This window comes from Monodon monoceros, unplaced genomic scaffold, assembly GCF_005190385.1.
Source record: "Monodon monoceros isolate NGI ecotype Baffin Bay Population unplaced genomic scaffold, NGI_Narwhal_1 Super_Scaffold_10, whole genome shotgun sequence".
NCBI lineage: Eukaryota > Metazoa > Chordata > Mammalia > Artiodactyla > Monodontidae > Monodon > Monodon monoceros.
Window position 1 is genome coordinate 43,059,781 of NW_021703766.1, and position 19,173 is coordinate 43,078,953.

Here is a 19,173-nt window from a genome sequence, read left to right on the forward strand (position 1 = left end):
GCTGAGCCATGGTGGGGATGGACAGGATCCACTCAGACCCTGCAGCCACCCTGGCTGGGGCTCCCTGTCCATCAGCTCTGAGCTGGGGTGTGAGAGTAAGCTGCCTCTTCCTTTCTAGCCCCCTGCCTCACAGGCCTGGCGCCCTGCATCCTGCCCTCCTCTGTGCCGCCCACAGACAAGAAGCCTCCGACACCCGCAGCTCTACCCACTCCAGGCCTGGCTCAGGGTTTCCACACCCCCGCCGCCCGCTCCTGCATGGAGGCCACTGCCAGTTCCTGTGCCAGGATACCACACAGCATTTCCATTGAGGACAGTGAGGGCCCTGTCCTGGCTGAGCTGGCCAGGCCTCTGTGCAGGTCCTCGTCCCTGGGGGAGCTGGCCTCCCTGGGCCAGGAGCTCCAAGTCATCACCACCACAGTGACACCCAGTTCTGACAGTGAGGGCCAAGAAGCTGCCCTGCCCTCCCGGGGCAACCATGAGGCCCGCGCCAGCCTGAAACTCACCCTGCCAAGCATCTGTGACAGGCTCGTGTTGCCCCCACCCCAACTGGAGCCTCCCACCACGTGTGTCTGGTCCCAGGAGCCTGTGGCCACCCAGCCCAATGTCATGGTCACAACAGCCAGCTTCCTGGCCCCCAGCCCTGTGGATGGGAGTGCCCCAAGACTCCACAACGCCACCTTTCTCCCAAGGTTCCTGGCCACCGAGTCCCTCAATACCCCTTCCCATCCCAACAGCCCCCCACTTCCAGAGGCCAGGCCTGGGGTCCCTGGCAGCATCACCTCCCTCCTGGAGCCCACCCCTGGTGAGTACCATCCTTGGGACAAGGGATTGTCCCCTAAGCTCATCCCATGTAACAGCTGGCTCAGCTCCAAAGGTGGGCACTTGACCTGGCCACAGGCGCTGTGCCACTCATTCATTCATTGCCTTACATATTTAGTGAGTACCTCGTTTGTGCTGGGCTTTGTTCTGGGCCCTGGGGACATGGGACCTGGTGGTAAACAAGACTACAGAGAATTGACACCTTAACTGGGGGAGACACCCAGACTAAATCTAATAAGGAAAATGTTCAGTGTATCACAAAGTGATGTGTGCTGAGAAAAAGAGAAAGAAAGGGTTTAGGGAGTGACAGGTGGGAGCAGTGGTTAGTTTTAAACAGGATGATGAGAAAAGGCTTCAGGGAGAAGGTGGCATTTGAGCAGAGACCTGCAGAAGGGGTGGGAAGGTAGCCTTGGGGACTGAGGGAAGCATCCCAGGCAGAGGAACAACAGTTGTGGTCGGCCCAGCAACACTGGCCTCTTTAGACCAGCTAAAAAGTAGAAGTGTCTTTCTCATTTTGTCCCCTCCACCCCCAGATGCGCTCAGTCCAGTCCAGGGCTGCCCTGGACACTGCAGGGAACCGAGGGGGCCAGCCAAGGTCCTGCCCCCAGATCCCCTTGAGCTGAGCAATGTGGGGACCATCGTGCACAGACTGCAGACTACCTTCCAAGAAGCCCTGGACCTTTACCACCTGGTGAGCCAAGCCCCAGGGTCAGGGGAAAGGACTGAGGGGCTCCCTGGCACTGCCTGGCCCAGGTGGCCCCTAACAAGATGGGCGCCCCTTGCAGATGGTCTCCAGTGACGAGGTGAGCGCCGAGCAGCGGCAGGCACAGACTGAGCTGGCCTCCACTTTCCTTTGGATCCACAGCCAGTTAGAGGCCAACGACTGGCTGTTTGGGACCGATGTGGCCCCAGCCCAGGCCCTGCCCAACCCAGGCCCCCCCTCCCCACCTACACTGTGCCCCCTGGCCAGCCCAGATTTGCGTGCCCTGCTGGAACACTACTCAGAGCTGCTGGTGCAGGCCGTGCGGAGGAAGGCACGGGGGGACTGAGAGCCAGCAGCCCCCTCTACCGCAGCCCTGCTGCTTCTGAAGAAATAGTTATTTTACGCAAATAAACTGACAGCTTGGAGGAGTGGTTCCTGGTGCCTGTTCTGGCGCATCCACAAAGCCCCCTTCAGATGGATGCAGGAAGAGAGGGTAGAGAGCCCAGGGAACTCACAGATGCCCCAGTGCCAGGCCCTGTTCCAGGACTCTGTCGTGGGCAACACGGGACTGTTGGGGAACTGCAATAATGATGACCCCAGCACCTGGCTCCCACGTCACCTGTCCCCAGCCCACTGAGCTGCTGTGGAGTCACGTGTGGTCCTTGCCCAGTGGGGCCCAGCTGTACTCTAGGGAGGGGCCAGCCCTTCTTCTCTGCCCCCTACTGATGCGCAAGAACCCACTGGAGCCTCTGTGATCACCATGTCCCAGACCCTGGCCACCAGTTCACATACTGCCACAACACTGGCTCACGGCCCCTGGGCCAGTCCCATGCTGGATCCTGTGAGCTTCAGGCTTTTGTTACCATTTGCAGCAGGGTAAAGTGAGGAAGGACAAATCCAGGGAGCATGCCTAGGCCACCCAGCAGCTGGGACCAGTAATTTCTTCCCCAGCAAGACTGTGTCCAGCTTCAACATCCCATGAGCTCCCAGCACTGGTACCAGCTTCCCTAGGCAGCAGGCATCTAGCCACGTGGCATGTCTGCTAAGAAGGACACTCTTGTGACCACAAAAGCCCTCACTGTCCCAAGTCTGTAAAAAGGAAGCCGGCAGGAGCAGAACCCTCCTAGAGCACAGTCGTACTGTGCAGCCTGCTTGGCCTGAACCCCCACTTGCCTGTGAGTTCCTCACTGCTCTGTTTGGTGATCACGGCCCACCAGAAACAGGCTCAGAGAGATCCAGTGCCTTGCCTCGGGTCCCATAGAGTTGAGAGTCAAATGAGGCTTGCCTGGTGGTAGAGCCAGACTCTTTGAGGACGTGGCTCTCTGTTGGCCCTGTAAACACTGAACCAATCATGCAGTTGTTGAAAAAAATCCTACCAGCCCCGAGAAATTGCTGGTCCCAGCTGCTGTCACTGCTCTACACGATAGGGGTAGATCAAGGAACAGGACAAGCAAAGCATCTGCCCTCATGGCATTCACCTTCTAGAAAGTGAAACACGACAGAAATTAAAATAACTCTCTAACTGTAGGTAAACTGAGGGCATTCCCTGTGCTGGTTACAGGACTTTCTTAGGTGATGTTGGAGCTGAGGCTTGATAGAGGGCACAGGCCGTGTGGACACTCGGGCAAGTATCCAGGCAGACAAAGGCCAGTGCAAAGGCCCCATGGCAAGCTCAGACGTACATGAAAGGAATAGCAGTGAAGCCAGGAGGCTGGAATGGAGTGAGCTCAGGGCGAGGGTAGGAGAGGAAGTGGGAGGAAGAATGGGTCCCACTGGGCAGGGCCTTGTTGCTTCATGACATTTAAGTCCAAGACACATTCACAATACAGTTTTTTTCCCCTAAATAAAATGCCTGATCTTGGCGTTTGGGAAGATGCCCAGTATTGTTTATTTCTCAAGGCTCCCTCTCCCTGCCCCGGCCCACTGGCCACCCCTGCAGACTGGAGACCCACTTGACCTGCCCCTGCCTGCCTCGGCCACAGGTACCTAAGATCTCTGAGGTGTTTGGTTTCCAGGACCCTGGACACCCAGGGGACCACCTTGAGCCTCGGTCCCTCATTGATTTTACCCCTCCTCCCACCCTGTATCATAGTTAACTCTTCAACTCCAGGTAGCAAACACCTGGCTTAAGGGGCCCCAAGCTATAGGGACATTTGTTACTCTTGATTCTGTTCCTGTTGTATTTCACCCTCTGTGAGTCTCAGTTTCACTCTCCAGCTTAGGCCCTCATGGTGGCAACATGGCTGCCATAGCTCCCAGCAGTACACCTTCACCCAACCAGGAGCAAAGACACAAAGCAGGGCAGCCACCAGGATAGTGGGGAAAAAGTGAAAAGACTTCTTAGATGCCTCCCCTTTCAGAGCAGTTGCAGGCAACAGGATTGGAGATGCCTTTAATTTGCTTGGACCAGCCACCTCCCCTGTCCTGGGCCTGTTAACTGTTGCAACAAAATTGGGTTCTCTCAGCACAAAAGGAAGGTGGGCTGGTAGGATCCAGTGTGTCTGCCAGTCTCCACCTCGTAATGCCAAGCTCTTCAGCCCTGGAAGGACCAGACTTTCCTCAGACAAACCGACTGGTTAAGAAACCACTGCTGATGAATGTGTGTGCGTGCGACAGTGTGCCAGCAGCAAGAGGACAGCATGCTCACGTGGGATATTTGAAAGAGAGTTTAGCAGAGGGATCATTTGCAGAGAAGTGGACAGGGAACAGGGAAACCTCAGGGCCAGTGCGTTACCCTAGACTGGTAACAGAGGAGAGGTGTTACTCCCCACACAAGGCACAAGGGAGCAAAGTGGAACCCAGAAGAGCAAATCCTGGAGAGAGCTACCCTGAGGGGAGTTGTGTTCCTGGCAACCCCACAGGGAGGGAGTTGGGGGAACCCCTCCGCCATCTTCTGCCAGGCTCCCCATTGTCTAAACCCCACTGGAAGCCAGAGGGCCCAGGAGCCCAAATGATACTGACCACCCAGGTCAGCTTCCCAGGACATAGAGCAGGACAGAAAAGGGACCTGGGGGCAAGTAAAGATACCTGGCCCCAGGGTTTTTCCCTAATGTGTTTTCAGCAACAACTTAGGAACCAGTTGTCGCAAGAGATGTGGTGTTGGGCATGGAGAACTGGGCAACTGAGACAAACAAAATGGCTCCCATAACCTGCTCACTGGCTTGTTCTTCAGTGTATCTGGCCCCAGTGCATCTGGCCCTGCGTCGGTCAGGTCCTAGATACTGGGCTGCTGACCCAGGCCAGGCACACCAGTCACAGCTGCATTAAGTCCAACAATTGGGAGATGGTGACACTTAAAATCCCACTTTACAGGGACATCCCTGGCAGTCCAGAGGTTGAGACTCCACCCTTCCACTGCAGGGCGCACAAGTTCGATCCCTGGTCAGGGAACTAAGATCTCGCAAGCCGTGCAGTGAAGCCAAAAAAAAAAAAAAAAAATCCCATTTTACATGGGCTGATTGAAACTCAGATGCTTGCCTAGCCACCCCACCCTTCAAGACTTTTGAACAACCCACATTTATATGTCTGCTGCATGCCAGATCCTCTCCCTGGGTGATCTACATGGATTTCAACACAAACCATTGGTAGGAAGACTCATTAGTCCCATTTCCAGATGAAGAAACAGGCTCAGCAAGACAAGATGTGACTTGCCCCAGGTCCTGCAGAGATAAAGTGGCAAAGCTCTGGGCCAGCAGGCTTCCAGCGCTTCCTCTGTTGCTTCCGCAAATGAATTTAGCTGGACTGACTCTCAGGGAATGTGAAGAAATGAATAAATATTGCTTCTTTCACCATCAAGCCTTTTATGCCTGGAAAACCCTGTTTACCAGAAACCTCTTCTTCCTTCAAGGCTCACACCTAGGAAGTCATCCCTGAACCCTTAGACTGGATCAGGAGACTCTTCTGGGTCCCCTGAGCCCCCTGGCTTTTCCCCATTGAAGCTTGGGTCGCTCTGCCTGTGCTTCCCCCGTCACAGCCTTGGTCATTCTGGACTGTCACTGGTGTGTCTCCCCCATGGACCTTTATGTCATTTTCAGTGCTGAGCTAGGCCAGGCCTATAGTTGGAGATCAGAAAATCGTTGGGTGAATAAGTGAAAGTAACTGCATGGGGAATATTCAAAATCCTTAACCCCTGGCTAAGAAGCCAGTGACCAATCTAGAACGGAGCCTGGCCAGAGTGCTGGGGTAAGGGTCCTGGGAGCCCCTGGCTGTGTCAGGTGACCCCTTATAGTTCCTGGACCATAGGAGAGTGAGGGAGTTACTAGGAGCTGCACTAGTAACAAACCAGTATTGTGATACCCCATACACTTGAACAGTGCTTCCGGCTGAACGTCAGCTCTGGGCATCTGCGGATCAGAGAGGTAGAGTTTCCTGCCTGGAGATGCACAGGCTGGATCCTCACTTTGACCTTACCAATTGGACCCTGCTGTCTCTCCACCCTCTGGAGCAAGCAATCACAGTCACCCCCTCCCCTGCTTCCTCAGACGGCTGCTGTGATTTGAATAACCAAGCAGGCTGTTGGATGTCCGGTAGTGACTGATTTGCTTGGCAAACAGACCCTCAGGTCTGCTGGTAATATGGAAAAACACTCAGCCCCACTGGGGTCTCTGTTTCCTCTCTCCACCCCCAAGGGTTGCTTAGGTTCCAGTCTTGCCCTTGCTTGACCTCCCTGGGGGCCCTAGTGCTTGTCTTCCCCTGGAGGCTGGAGAGTACCCTCAGGAACCCGGCAGAGAAGGCGGAGGAATGGCAGGGCCCAAGGCAGAGGTAACTGGAGCCAGCTAAGTCTGCCCCCTGGGCCTGTCACAAAATGTGCATGGAGAGAATGAGACCTCTCTGTGACTTCCCCCTCCCTTCCCACCTGGAATAGTCCTCCTGGGCCTGAGGTCTGACAGTAGGTGGAGGAAGCAGCCCTGTGGGGGGGGGGGTGGGGGAGCTGTTCCCGGTGGTGATGCCCCACGCCTTCCTGGTCAGGAGTCGGCGTCCACAGCCACCCAACTGGGGCCACCTGCCTGACCAGCTCCGGGGACATGCCTATGTCCCAGGTGGGCCCCTCACTGGGCCTAGAGGTGAGGGGCAGGGGAGACACAAAGCATCACCACCTGGCTTCTCTCCTCGGACTGCAGCAGCCTGGGGGGGGGGGCCACTGGCACACCAGTCTTCTGGCCTCCGGGACTCTTGGGCAGCGGTGAGTCTGCAGCTGGTCCACAAGACCCTGCTCAGTTTCACCCCTGCCCGCTCTCAGCCTCAAGAGAAGCTGCCTGCCCCTTACCCCCTCGTGCCACTCCAGCCTCGGGGCCTTTCCACCCATTGTCCTCTCTGCTGGAAATGCCTTTTCTTTTTTAGTAGTGGGCTCACTGTTAGCCCTCACCCCAAGTACCCTTTCCCCAGGGTGGGCAGCCACAGCCCCTGCCCCCAGGGATTCTCTGCCCGGTGGGGCAGAAAAACAGGATTCAAACCAATAAGTGGATGGTGGTTTGCATTATGTCAGAGAATCAGACAAGGTGACAGGAGCTGGATGGGGGATGGGGGAGGAGCTTTGGGGTCTCTCAGAAGGGATACTCAGCTGTGCGTGCACTGGAAGAAGGAAATAGCTCCCTAGGCGGGATGTAAATGTGCTGGAGATTATTTCAGTTTTTATTGGGAGCCAGCACTGTTCTAGGTAATGGGTGTTTAGGAGTAAGACAAAAACTCATTCCTTCCTGAAGCTTATAATCTGGTGGGAGCTGCAGGTATAGATAATAAAATTAGGGAAAAAATATTATGTTGGAAGATGGTATGTACTATGGAGAAATAGAAAACAAAGTAAGGGCGATGGGGGCAGGGTGGTCAGCGAAGGCCTTGGGGAGAGGGTGGCATAAGCACGCACAAACTGCAGTCTCCAGCCTTCCCAGACCTCCTTGGTTCCCAGTTCTAGGTGCTCCATTTGGTCCAGTGGAGGGGTGGGGTGGGGTCCTAACTCCCATGTCCCTCCCACAGCCCTCCCAGGGCACACTGACTGCCACTCCTACGGGCCCTGGGATGCTTGGCTGCCCCCTCTGCCCCAAGGCTTCCCGTTGCAGCGCATGCTGACCCGGCACCTCAAGTGCCACAGCCCTGCCCACCACCACGTGTGCCACTGCTGTGGCAAGGGCTTTCATGACGCCTTTGACCTCAAGCGGCACATGAGGACTCACACGGGTGAGCGGCAGCAGGGACTGACTGGGAGGCGCTGCTGGGGGGGGATGGAATGAAATGGAAGGAGGTGCATGGGATGTGGAGTTTCCGTGCACTTGAGTTCCGTGCACAAGTGGGGCATGTGTTAGTGGGGCAGAGACTCAGCCTTCAGGAGGCTGGGAATACCATGCACCTCAGCTCTCAGCCAGTGGGTGTTGGGGTGGTGCTAAGGTGGGGGCCTGCTGAGGGATACAAAGAGAAAACAGGTACTGGTTACAGGATTCAGGTCCCATATTGAAGGGTGCAAGGGAAATCCTCCCTCGTTCTCCTCCAGCAGAAGGAACATCCTGGTGAGAAGGGTGGGGACACACAGCTCCCACGTTTGCACGGGGTGGAGGTAGCAGATGGTGGGAAGCAGGCTGAGGTCTGGCGAACTTGGAGTAGGAAAGGGGGAATGCTCACGGAGGGTGAGGTCGGAGGGTGCTGGTCTGGGGGCCATTGCCCTGTCTGTCCTCTCTCCCTCTGGCCCACCTGCGCAGGGATCTGGCCATTCCGCTGCGGAGTTTGCGGGAAAGCATTCACGCAGCGCTGCTCACTTGAAGTGCATCTTGCCAAGGCACACGGACAGCTGGCCAGCTACGCTTATCGTGAGCGCTGTGAGAAGTTACATGTGTGTGAGGACTGAGGCTTCACCAGCTCGAGGCCTGATGCCTACGTGCAGCACCGCACCCTGCACTACGCTGCTTGAGACTGGGAACCCTGTGTCCAACCCATGAGAGGGAAATAAACAGAGGAAAGGCACGCATAGAACACAGCATTTATTACACAAGGGGGAGAGTGGTTCACTCGGTCCAGCGGTGGCCGCAGTGTGGGGCTGTGCACACGTAATACAAGCGCATGGCATCCTGGCAGAAAGGATGTATGGTTAGGAAGGGTCTGGATCCACAGGGCTGGGTACAACACGAACCTCCATCCAGAGAAGCCTCACCCCAAAAGAACAGACTCGGGGGCTTTTCCCACTACTTAAGGTCCAGCTCGAGATGCCTGGAAGGGCAGGATCTCCCCAGTATTGGTATCCCCACCCCTGGGAAGGACCAGGCCCAGGTCACTCCGAAGCCTTGCTCTCACCACTCACCTCGGCCCGGGCACTGTGTGACTGGAAGAACACCGCCTCCTTGTGGCCGCACCTGAGGGGACAGTCAGCCACTCAGAGCCTGCCATACCCTTCCCTCCTCCCTTCTCCGTCCGGTGAGGATAAGCCACCTTCCCTCCCCAATACCAGCTGCGCGCTCACTTTTGGCAAGGGTGGTCTTCGGTCCGCGGCAACGTGGGGTCCTGGGACACGTCAGCGATGATCTGGGTCAGTTCGCTGAGGGAATAAAGGGTGAATAAGTATGCTTAGACCGGGCCTCCCAAGCCAACAACCCCGTCTCCGAGCTCGGGCCCTGCCACTCACTCCACTTCGTGCGTGATTTTGTTGACGTAGATGCAGCTGTTGTCGGCTTCCTGCTGGTAATCACAATTCCGGCACTGCGAGAGGGCGAGAGTGGCGGGAAGGGGGTCACAGAGAGATCCCCGATGGGACTGGGAGGGCATGGCCTTCCCCCGAGGGGATGACTAGGGGATGGAGTCTTGAAGTTGAGATCATTGGGTGTAATCGAGAATCACCTCGCGGATGGGCAAGACGAGAAAGTCGGGTTCACTAGGGGGACAGTTGGGAGGGTAGACCAGGACGGGGCGGCACTGGGAGTAGGGCCGGGCCACGTTGGGAACCTGTGGGGCCGGTCACGGAACTCCGGGGCGCCCGGCTGGCTCGCGCTCACCGCGTACAGCAGAATGCGGTTCTCCTTGTCCTCCTTGGGGTAAAGCATGTTGTTACTGTGGGGAGGGGGAGGTCTGAGGTCAGTACTGGGGCCACTACTTGCTCCCCTTCCACAGTGCTGGCCGGGTCTCACCATTCCTGGCAGAATCGAATACCCACGAAGCCCGGCTCGTAGGTCCCATCGGGTTCCATGGCGACTCTCTGCCAGCCTAGCCTTCAGCGCTTGCTCAGCCGCGCGACAGGTCGCGGGAAGGGTCAGATCTCTTAGCTTCGCCAAAAGAGGGGAGGAGCTGCGCACATATAATGGCTTCCAGTGGCTTTGTGCTGGCTGATCTGAGCTGAGGTTTGATTAATTACTTGCTTCAATCTTTTGATATCCTAGAATATGGCTTCCAACTTCTGGGCCTTTCGTCCCCAGTTTACAGAATAGTGTGGTACGAGAACCGGGAAAAATGATGCGTCACGTAACCCGCAAAGTGCTGAGTATAAATGGAGAGGCCTTGGCTCTTTGCAGGTTGAAGCCAGTGCACATGCGCGACAGGGGTAGCTCTTGCCAGTCCTTCCTCTCGGCTTCAGCCTTCGCCCGCCAGGCCGTTTCCCGTGACGCTATTGGAAGAACTGTGCACCGTGAGAGACTTCTCAGGATTGGCTGGGCCTACCCAGGACTTCTTCCAGGCGGCGGCGAAGAGACGCGGCGATTGGCGGACCCCCCTGGCGGGAGGGCGTGGATTGGCCAGGTCCGGGAGCAGGGGGAGGGGCTGATATCCCAGAAGCGGCGGCGGCGGCGGCTGCGGAGTCGGTGTGAGGCGGCTGACTGGGTTGTGGGACCCTGCAGGGCGCGGCGAGATGGAGGTGACGGGGTTGTCGGCGCCTACAGTGAACGTTTTCATCAGCAGCTCACTCAACAGTTTTCGCTCCCAGAAGCGGTACAGTCGCAGCCTCACCGTAGCTGAGTTCAAGGTGTGGCCGTGGGGGCGGGGTCCTGAGGGGCGGGGCTAGTGTTGAGGGGGCGGGGTCAAGAAGAAATGGAGGGTCTTCCCCAGCGTAGGGAAGGGGCCAGAGATAAGCCGAGGTTGCAGAGGTTCTGGACTGGACCTCAACGGGGCGGGGCCAGAGGGAACCTGAGGTTCCAGAGAATGGGTGCGGGGCCAGAGAAAAAAAGAGGTTGCAGGGAGTGGGGGCAAGACCAGAGGAGGTGGGGCCAGGGTTAACCAGGTAGGTCCTAAATGGTAGGTCTCTTGGAGGAGCGAGGAATGGGTGATGGTTATTGATACAAAGGGCGGAGCCTCAGGGCAGAGAGTGGGGCCACTGACAGCCTTCCACCTCGTCCCCGCCTCCCCATCTTGTTATCCCCACAGTGTAAACTACAGCTGGTTGTGGGCAGCCCTGCTTCTTGCATGGAATTGGAGCTGTATGGACCTGACGACAAGTTCTACAGCAAGCTGGATCAGGAGGATGCACTGCTGGGCTCTTACCCCGTAGATGACGGCTGTCGCATCCATGTGAGGCCTCCCTACCTGGGATCCCTCCCCTCCATTCATTTATTTATTCAATAGATGCTTGATGTGCTTTGCGCTGTGTGATAACCAAAATAGGACCTAACCGCATGGAGCTCCCAGTCCAGCAGTGAGAGAGACAGACCCATCACCAGACATTGGCAGCCAGATTGGTCTGGACTGGGCTGAGAAAAGCCTAGGGGACTGGAGGCATCCAGAAGAGGTGCCTGACCCCACCTCGGGGTATCAGAAGGGACTTCCTGAAGTTAGGGATGCCTGAGTTGAGATCTGAAGGATGACCTAAGAGAAGAGGCGGGAGGGTCATTCCAGGCAGAGGGAACAGAGTGTGAGGTGGGTCAGGGTGAGCAAAGAGGCTCACATATTGGGAGAAGCCAGAACACAGAAGACCTCTGCATGCATCAGCTCACATCATCCTCTCTGTCCTCAGTCTTCCCCGCCCCCCCAAAACTCTGCAGACATCCTAGCATCCCAGGTGAACTTTGCATGTGCTATTCTCTGTGCCTGAATGTTTCTTTTTTCTATGCCCACATGTCTCACTCCTTCCTTCCAGTCTTTACTTAAATGTCACCTTCCGGGTGTGAGGGCTTCATTGCCCTCAGTATAAAATTTAAACCTCCTCCCTTTCCCACTTTCTTTGATTTTTGTCCTTCTCACTAATCACCTGTGGCATACTATGTATTTTTCTCCAATACCTGGAGCAGTGCCTGGCACAGAGAGGATGCTCAGTGAAACATTGTTGAATGATGAGTTGAATGCATAAAATAATACTTGGAAAATGGCGTAATTAACCCTATTTTGCGGAAGAGAAAACTTAGTTTCAGTATGGAATTTCCTGAGGAGAGACATAGCTAGAATTTTTACCTCAGTCTGCATGGCTCCAGAAGTTAGTGTACCCAGAGAACTGGGTCTTTTTTGTCTCTTTCAATTATTTATAACTGTTCACTGAGCATCCACATTATGCCAGGGATATAGCTGTGAATCAAGTCTGAGAAGGTCTGTGTTTTAGCTCTGTCCAGTGAGTGTGGTAGGCGTTAGCTAAATATTCACAGGAACAAATGTAAAGGGTCAGTGAGATGAGGGCCATGCAGGAGGAGATCACAGAGCTGGGAGATCCTATACTGGGGAGCCTGACCCATCAGTGAGATCCAGGAGGACTTCCTGGAGGAGGTGCTGCCTGAACAGAGACCTGAAGTTAACTGAAGAAGGGGAGAGCGTGCTTCAGGAGGAGGGCACAGCATGTGCAAACACTCTGAGGTGGGAGGGAGCAGAGTGGGGTACAGGGGCTGAAGAGTGACCTGTCCTGTTTTGGTGGGAAGTGGAAGCCAGGGGAGGACTCTGAGCCAGGAGGGTCCTGGTCTGACTCAGGTGTTCACAGGCTCCCTCTGATTGCATGTGGGGAACAGACAGTGGAGGACAGAGGAGTAGGGAGACCAAGGAGGAGACTGCTTCCATAGTCCAGTTGAGGTTATGGGTCCTGGACCATTGTGGGAGCAGGTCGGGACTGTGCTGAGCCCATAGGACTGACTTTGGACTGACCTGGGCAGTTTCAGCCTTGGGATGCTGGTGGGTCAGGCAGGGCAGTGGCGTCCTCAAACAGGAAGGTTTCACGCATGGTTTCAGGTATAGACAGGGTGCTGACTTCTGAGGCCATACAAGGAAAGCTTCCCAGAGGTGGAGCCTCTGGAGAATTTGTATTTTTTCTAAAATTCTTTTTCTGTTTATAAATATCACCCATATTTCTTTTTTTTAAATTTATTTATTTTTGGCTGCGTTGGGTCTTCGTTGCTGCACGCGGCTTTCTGTAGTTATGGCGAGCAAGGGCTACTCTTTGTTGCAGTGAGCAGGCTTATTGTGGTGGTTTCTCTTGTTGCGGAGCACAGGCTCTAGGCGCGCAGGCTTCAGTAGTTGTGGCTCGCGTGCTCTAGAGCACAGGCTCAGTAGTTGTGGTGCACAGGCTTAGTTGCTCTGCGGCATGTGGGATCTTCCCGGACCAGGGCTCAAACCCATTTCCCCTGCATTGGCAGGCAGATTCTTAACCACTGCGCCACCAGGGAAGCCCTCACCCATATTTCTTGCAACAACGAATGACAGCAACCTCAAACTTAGAAAAACCCCTGATATAGAAAGTGGAAATTCTTAGTGATCGTTAGCCAGAAATAAGGGCCGTTTCTGTTTTGCCCAGTGACTCAGGCCAAACGCTTTAGGGTGTTCCTCACCCCTGTCTTTCCCTCACACCCACATCTAATCTGTCCGCAGATCCATGGGCTCCACCCACAAAAATCTATCCAGAATCCAGATTCTCCTCCCTCACTGCCCCCACCCTGGCCCAGCCTCCATCCTCTCCCTCCTGGACCATCACACAAGCCGTCTCCCTGCTCCCATCCCTGTGCCCCTCCGTCTGCTTCCCACACTCAGCTGAGGGAGTGTGTAAACACCTGTGTCAGATCAGAGCCCTCCTGGCTGAGCCCTTCCCTGGCTGCATCTCATTCTAGGTAAAAGCCAAAGTCTCCAGTGATCTGTTGTGTCTCCCACTCTCCCCCTGGCTCACTCCACTGCCGCCGTGCTGGCCCTGCTGTTTCTCAAAGGAGCTAAAGACATTTCTACATCTGGGACTTTGTGCTTGTTCCTTCAGGCCTGTCTCAGACATCCCCTCTTTCCAGAAGCCTCTTTGTTGTATTTGTCTGCATAGAACCTTGTCGTCATCTGGTGTTTAATACCCATCTCTGTGCATTTGTTTCTGGTTGGCCTCCCAGAAGAATGAGCACTCCTTGAGGGCAGGGATTGATCTATTTTTGTACCGTGTCCCTAGTACCCAGCACGGGGCCCAGCTGGGTGCCTTGGAGGAGCTCAGCAGGTGATGAGTGAATAAATGTTGGGGGTGGTACAGAAGAGATGCACCAGGATCTGGAAGTTGGGGTCAGCCTAGGAGGGTCCCAGAGGTCCAGAGAGGATAGACACACTGCCCAGAGGGTTCATGAGCAAGGCCCAAGCTCTGCCCTTCGGTTCCAGTGTCCTGGGGCCATCAGTGATGTGGATGCCAGTATGTAGGGGTCATCTGGAAGCAGATGCAGCCTCCAGGGCCTTGGATGGGTGGTAGAGAGGGAGATGGCCATTGTAGACACCTGCTCTCACCCCTTCGGCTGGGCTCAGGGCAGGCAAGAAGGCTGGGGTAAAGGTGAGGGTAGAGTATTGTGGTTTTTCCGAGACAGGAGAGACTTAAATCTATGGAACGCTCCAATGTGCAGCCACACTCGCCCCCCGCAGCATCCCAGGCCTCTCTGCCCAGACCCTGATCCCCACTGACCTCCCTCTCCTCACTACAGGTCATTGACCACAGCGGTGCCCGTCTTGGGGAGTATGAGGACATGTCCAAGGTGGAGAAATACGAGATCTCACAGGAAGCCTACGACCAGAGGCAAAGTACGGGTGCACAAGGAGGGGTGGGGGCTAGGGGAGGGGGTGGGGAGCAGACAGGATAGACGGGGACACTGAGGGCGAGTCGGTGGTGTGGGCAGTGGGGCAGGCAAGTGTGGGGGAGTGGAGGGGGCGGGGTGAGGTTGGCGTGGGGACAGACGGCTCATGGGAGAACAGTCAGGGGTGGACGGGCATGAGGTGTGAATGGAGGCTGGGGGGTGTGGCCGAGTGCAAGCAGGCAGACAGGGCCATGAGAAAGCAGAGGGGGCCTGAGAGGAAGGTCTGGGGTGTGTATGTGGGGTCAGATGGGGGGGCGGTCAGGGTCACACTGGGGGCACGGTGTAGGGGACAGAGCATGGTAGAATACGTGGAACCGACAGGACAATGGGGTGCGGGCATGTGGGGACAGGTGAGAATGTGTGGTGGGAAAGATGAAGGTTTCCGAGCCTGGGTGGAGGCAAGCATGATACTGAAGGGACGGGAGGATGGGGTACCGCGAAAGACTGCAAGCAGGCACCTTCCCTTTAGTTTCGGGATTGTGGGGAGGCCCAGGGGTCCTGGGGAGAGGCCAGGGCTGTGGTGGGAGACTTGGGGGGCTTGGGTGACAGCCCTTCAACACCCAGCACGGAAGCGTTTCCCTCGGAGTGTTGGCCCCGTGCGGGTGGCAGATTATCTCATTAGGCCAGAGGTCTCCCAGGTGGTCTCCCATGTCTGACCCTCACCCCCTACCCCACCCACAGACTCAGTCCGCTCCTTCCTGAAGCGCAACAAGCTAGGTCGATACAGTGAAGAAGAGCGGGCACAGCAGGAGGCCGAGAGCTCCCAGCGCCTTACTGAGGAGGAGGCCCAGGCCGGTGCCATCCCCGTGGGCAGCCGCTGTGAGGTGCAGGCGCCTGGGCAGCCTCCTCGCCGGGGCACCGTCATGTATGTAGGTACGTGGCTCACCGAGGCCTCGTGTCCTGCCTTGAGGTGGGCAGTGCTGGGGACCCAGCCCTCAAGGGGATCTCAGTCCAGGAAGGGAGACGGACCCAGGGGCTAACTCTGGCAGCCTGGTATGTTCACGGCAGGGAAGTGGGAAGCAGAGGCCATATGACCTGAATTGTGATGGAGGAAGTGGACCCCAGAGGGATCAATTCTGAGGTGAAAGCCTGGGGCACAGTGGTCAGAGCTGAGATGGGGAAACAGGCAGAATTATTAGGCCTGTGATAGGGGAAGCACAGACCGAAGTGATCAGGGCACACCCGGGCCATGGGCAAGGCTGGACTGTGCTGGGCCTCGGAGACAGGAGAGAGCAGTGTGGGGTTTTTTTGAGTTTTTTAGTAACAGTCTTATTGAGATAAAACTTATATACCATAAAATTCACCCATTTAGGGAACTCCCTGTCGGTCCAGTGGTCAGGACTCCACACTATCACTGCCAAGGGCCCACATTCAGTCTCTGGTTGGGGAACTAAGATCCCCCTAGCTGCGCCACACGGCCAAAAAAAAAAAATCACCCATTTAAAGAGTATCATTCATTAGCTTTTAGTTCACAGGAATCGTACAACCATCACCAGAGTCAGTTTTACATTTTCATCACCCTAAAAGGAAACGCTATAACCATTAGCAGCTACTCCCCATTTCTGAAACCCCAGCGCCCCCAATCCACATAGCTGGCTACTAATCTATGTTATGTCTCTATAGACTTGCCTATTCTGGAAGTTTCATATAAATGGAGTCACATAATACGTGGTCTTTTGAGACTGGCTTCTTTCACTAGAACCATAATTTCAAGGATCATCCATGTTGTAGTATGTGGCAGTATTTCATTTCTTTTTATTACCAAATAATATTGCATTGTATGCAACACCACATTTTATTTATTCATTCATCAGTTGAAGAACATTTGGGTCCTTCCCACTTTTTGGCGCTTTGAGTATCCTTGTTTAAGTTTTTGTGCGGACATGTGTTTTTATTTCTTTGTACCTAGGAGTGGAATTGCTGGGTCACAGAGTAACTCTTTCACTTTTTGAGGAACTGCCACACTGTTTCCACAATGGCTGCACCATTTTACATTCCCACCAGCGATGAATGAGGGCTCCAGTTAATCCACGCCCTCATCAGCTCTTACTATTACCTCTCTTTTTGATTACAATCATTCTAATGGGTATGAAGTGGTAGAGCATTATGGTTTTGATTTGCATTTCTGTGATGGCCAATGATATTGAGCCTCTTTTCAGGTGCTTAACAGCCATTTGTAGATCTTCTTTAGAGAGATGGCTTATTCAGATCTTTTGCCCAGTTTTTAACTGGGTGGTTTGTCTTTTTGTTATTGATTGGTGTGTTAGGGCTGCCATATCAAAGTACCACACACCAGGTGGCTTAAAAAACAGAAATTCGTTTCTTACAGTTCTGGAAGCAGGAAGTCTAAGATTAAGGCTTTGGCAGGTTTGATTTCTTCTTAGGCCTCTCTCCGTGGCTTGCACATGGCCACCCTCTCTGTGTGTCCTCACATGGTCTTTCCTCTGTGGGCTAGCACATCCCTGGAGTCTTTGTCCAGATAACCTCTTATGAGGATGTCAGTCAGCCTGGATTGGATCCCACCCTAACGGCCTTATTTTAACTTAGTTATCTCTTCAAAGGCCCTGTCTCCAAATACAGTCAGATTCTCAGCTACTGAGGGTTAGGGCTTCAACATGTGGACTTGGGGGGGACACAGTACAGCCCATAACAAGTTGTAAGAGTCCTTTATGTATTCTAGATACAATTCCTTTATCAGATATATGATCTGCAAATATTTTCTCCCATTCTGTGGGTTGGTTGTCTTTTTACAGTCTTGATAGTGTCCTTTGAAGCACAAACATTTTTGGTTTTTATGAAGTCCAATTTTTTTTTCTTTTTTTGCTTATGCATGTGGCATTATATGTAAGAGGTCAATGCCTAATAGAAGGGCACAAAGATTTAAACCTGTGTTTTCTTCTAAGGGTTTTATAGTGTTACATATTACATTTAGGTCTTTGACCCACTTTGAGTTAATTTTTGGTTATGGTGTGAGGTAGGAGTTCACCTTCATTCTCTTGCATGTGGATATCTAGTTGACCCAATACGATTTGTTGGAAAGACTGTTCTCTCCTCATTGAACTGTCTTGGCACCCTTGTCAGAAATCATTTGGCCATAAGCAGTGTGGGTTTTATGCTGAGCGAGACGGGCAGCTTTTGAGGAATTTGGGACAAGGCAGTGGTGCTGTTTCCCTTTGATTTTTACAGAGCCCCCTTTGGCTGGGGGTGTTGAGTGAATGGGGGTCAGGGTAGGAACAGGGAGACCAGTGAAGGGGGCTACCATATTGATGTGGGCAGGAGGTGGTGGTTGTCCTGGGTAGTAGCAAGGAGTGGTTTTTGCCAGGACAGGCTTTATACTCAGTGGGCAGGTGCGAATCTGGGGTGAGCTGCTTAAGGAGGTTTCATTGGGATTTCTCCCCTGGGCAGGACTCACAGATTTCAAGCCTGGCTACTGGATCGGTGTCCGCTATGATGAGCCGCTAGGGAAAAACGATGGCAGGTAGAGATCCCCCCTGTAGCGTCTGTGTGTGTGCCTGTGTGCGCGTATGTGTGCATTTATGTGTAAGTGCATACATGTACTACTGGGGGAGCCCAGCCATGCTGGCATCTGGAGTAGGAGCCCTCTGACACTGCCTTCCCCATCATGCCCTGCAGTGTGAATGGGAAACGCTACTTTGAATGCCAGGCCAAGTACGGCGCCTTCGTCAAGCCATCCGTTGTGACAGTGGGGGACTTCCCCGAGGAGGACTACGGTTTGGACGAGATGTGATGCCCAAGGAAGGGCACCCCCCTGCTCCAGCTAACTCACCTATTGCCCTTCCTTGTGTGTGTCCATGGCCCTTTCCCCATGACCCCATTTTTATTTTATTCACTTGACCCTCGCCATTGACTTTTGAGACACATGTATTAAATTTGCCGGAAACCTGGGAAGTGTTTGGAAGGCTCAATGATTATGGGGGGGGGCTGGGGACAGCTGGGTAGGTGAGGGGAGGGAGAGGGGATACCCCTTGTTTTTAAGGAATATGTATATACAACTCAAAACTTGTTCCTATTTCATTGGCCGGAATTCTGTCTCATGGCCACTTGTAGTTGCAAAGGTGGCTGGGAAATGTAGTTTTTATACTGGGTGGCCATTTCCTTGCCAAATATCACAAGTTCCTCCAGCTACAGAAGCTGGGGAAAAGGGATATTGGGGTCAACAAGTAGTTCTACCACTGTCCCTGTGGGTGGGGGACCTGTTCACTTAATATTTAAAAGAAAAAAGAAATCTCAAGTCTTTAGAAGTAGCATGAGGCCCCTCACAGCATTGTAGAGCTGGGCAAAGAGGTCTGCGCCCTCGGGTATGTGACGTGTGCATGCAGCCCAGGCATTCTAGGGAGCCTGTTCCACCATGTGTATGTCCGCATGTGCAGTAACTCCTCATTAGCTCCTTGAAGGGATTCCTGACGGAATGACTATTCGGGAGATTCTACTTAATTGTTAAAATTACTTTATTATAGCTTCTGGAGAAGAAGTTGGCACTGGTGGGAGCAACCGCAGTAAGCAGAATAAGGTTGAAATGCTTGAGAGCTGAAGGGGTCCTTGGGGAAGCTGCTCACATGCACATACAGCCTGCTGCATACATCCTCTCATGCCCACTGTAAGGTACGTGGACCCACTCAGATACACAGAACATTCACACACCTGGACTCATACTCAAACACACCGGAA

General features: G+C 54.2%; 4 protein-coding genes across 9 annotated transcripts in view; 3 read left to right on the plus strand and 1 right to left on the minus strand.

Annotated features, from left to right (window-relative positions):
- WDR62 (WD repeat domain 62) overlaps positions 1–1,938 on the plus strand; it is a 45,351-nt gene extending 43,413 nt beyond the window's left edge. Inside the window, exons 30-32 of one of the 3 annotated variants that reach the window (XM_029207250.1) lie at positions 119–802; positions 1,353–1,510; positions 1,605–1,938. In XM_029207250.1, coding sequence (XP_029063083.1) covers positions 119–802; positions 1,353–1,510; positions 1,605–1,868 — 1,106 coding nt within the window. In that variant the 3' untranslated portion in view covers positions 1,869–1,938. Of the gene's footprint in view, positions 1–118; positions 803–1,352; positions 1,511–1,604 lie in introns of those variants that run through there. The other 2 variants (XM_029207261.1, XM_029207271.1) reach the window with 2 other exon arrangements.
- Positions 1,939–6,467: 4,529 nt separating this feature from the next.
- OVOL3 (ovo like zinc finger 3) lies at positions 6,468–8,420 on the plus strand. Its single transcript, XM_029235244.1, is given in 5 exon segments — positions 6,468–6,561; positions 6,643–6,704; positions 7,496–7,562; positions 7,565–7,696; positions 8,212–8,420. Coding segments are annotated over 5 exon segments (564 nt in total).
- A 50-nt stretch (positions 8,421–8,470) lies between these two features.
- POLR2I (RNA polymerase II subunit I) lies at positions 8,471–10,032 on the minus strand. 3 transcript variants are annotated; one of them, XM_029213420.1, is made up of 6 exons: positions 9,628–10,032; positions 9,496–9,550; positions 9,129–9,202; positions 8,967–9,041; positions 8,808–8,859; positions 8,471–8,577 (listed from the first exon to the last, which is right to left on the minus strand). In XM_029213420.1, exons 1-6 carry the CDS (start codon positions 9,684–9,686, stop codon positions 8,515–8,517), a joined length of 378 nt encoding a protein of 125 aa, XP_029069253.1. In that variant the 5' UTR covers positions 9,687–10,032; the 3' UTR covers positions 8,471–8,514. The 3 variants fall into 3 exon arrangements, with proteins under 3 accessions (XP_029069253.1, XP_029069247.1, XP_029069254.1); XM_029213414.1 differs by having other exon boundaries at positions 9,496–9,998; XM_029213421.1 differs by lacking the exons at positions 8,471–8,577; positions 8,808–8,859 and having other exon boundaries at positions 9,341–10,016.
- Positions 10,033–10,051: 19 nt separating this feature from the next.
- On the plus strand, positions 10,052–18,390 carry TBCB (tubulin folding cofactor B). 2 transcript variants are annotated; one of them, XM_029213423.1, is made up of 7 exons: positions 10,052–10,231; positions 10,330–10,454; positions 10,853–10,996; positions 14,335–14,431; positions 15,166–15,357; positions 17,890–17,962; positions 18,118–18,386. In XM_029213423.1, exons 2-7 carry the CDS (start codon positions 10,341–10,343, stop codon positions 18,230–18,232), a joined length of 735 nt encoding a protein of 244 aa, XP_029069256.1. In that variant the 5' UTR covers positions 10,052–10,231; positions 10,330–10,340; the 3' UTR covers positions 18,233–18,386. The 2 variants fall into 2 exon arrangements, with proteins under 2 accessions (XP_029069256.1, XP_029069255.1); XM_029213422.1 differs by lacking the exon at positions 10,052–10,231 and having other exon boundaries at positions 10,258–10,454; positions 18,118–18,390.
- The last annotated feature ends 783 nt before the right edge of the window (positions 18,391–19,173 follow it).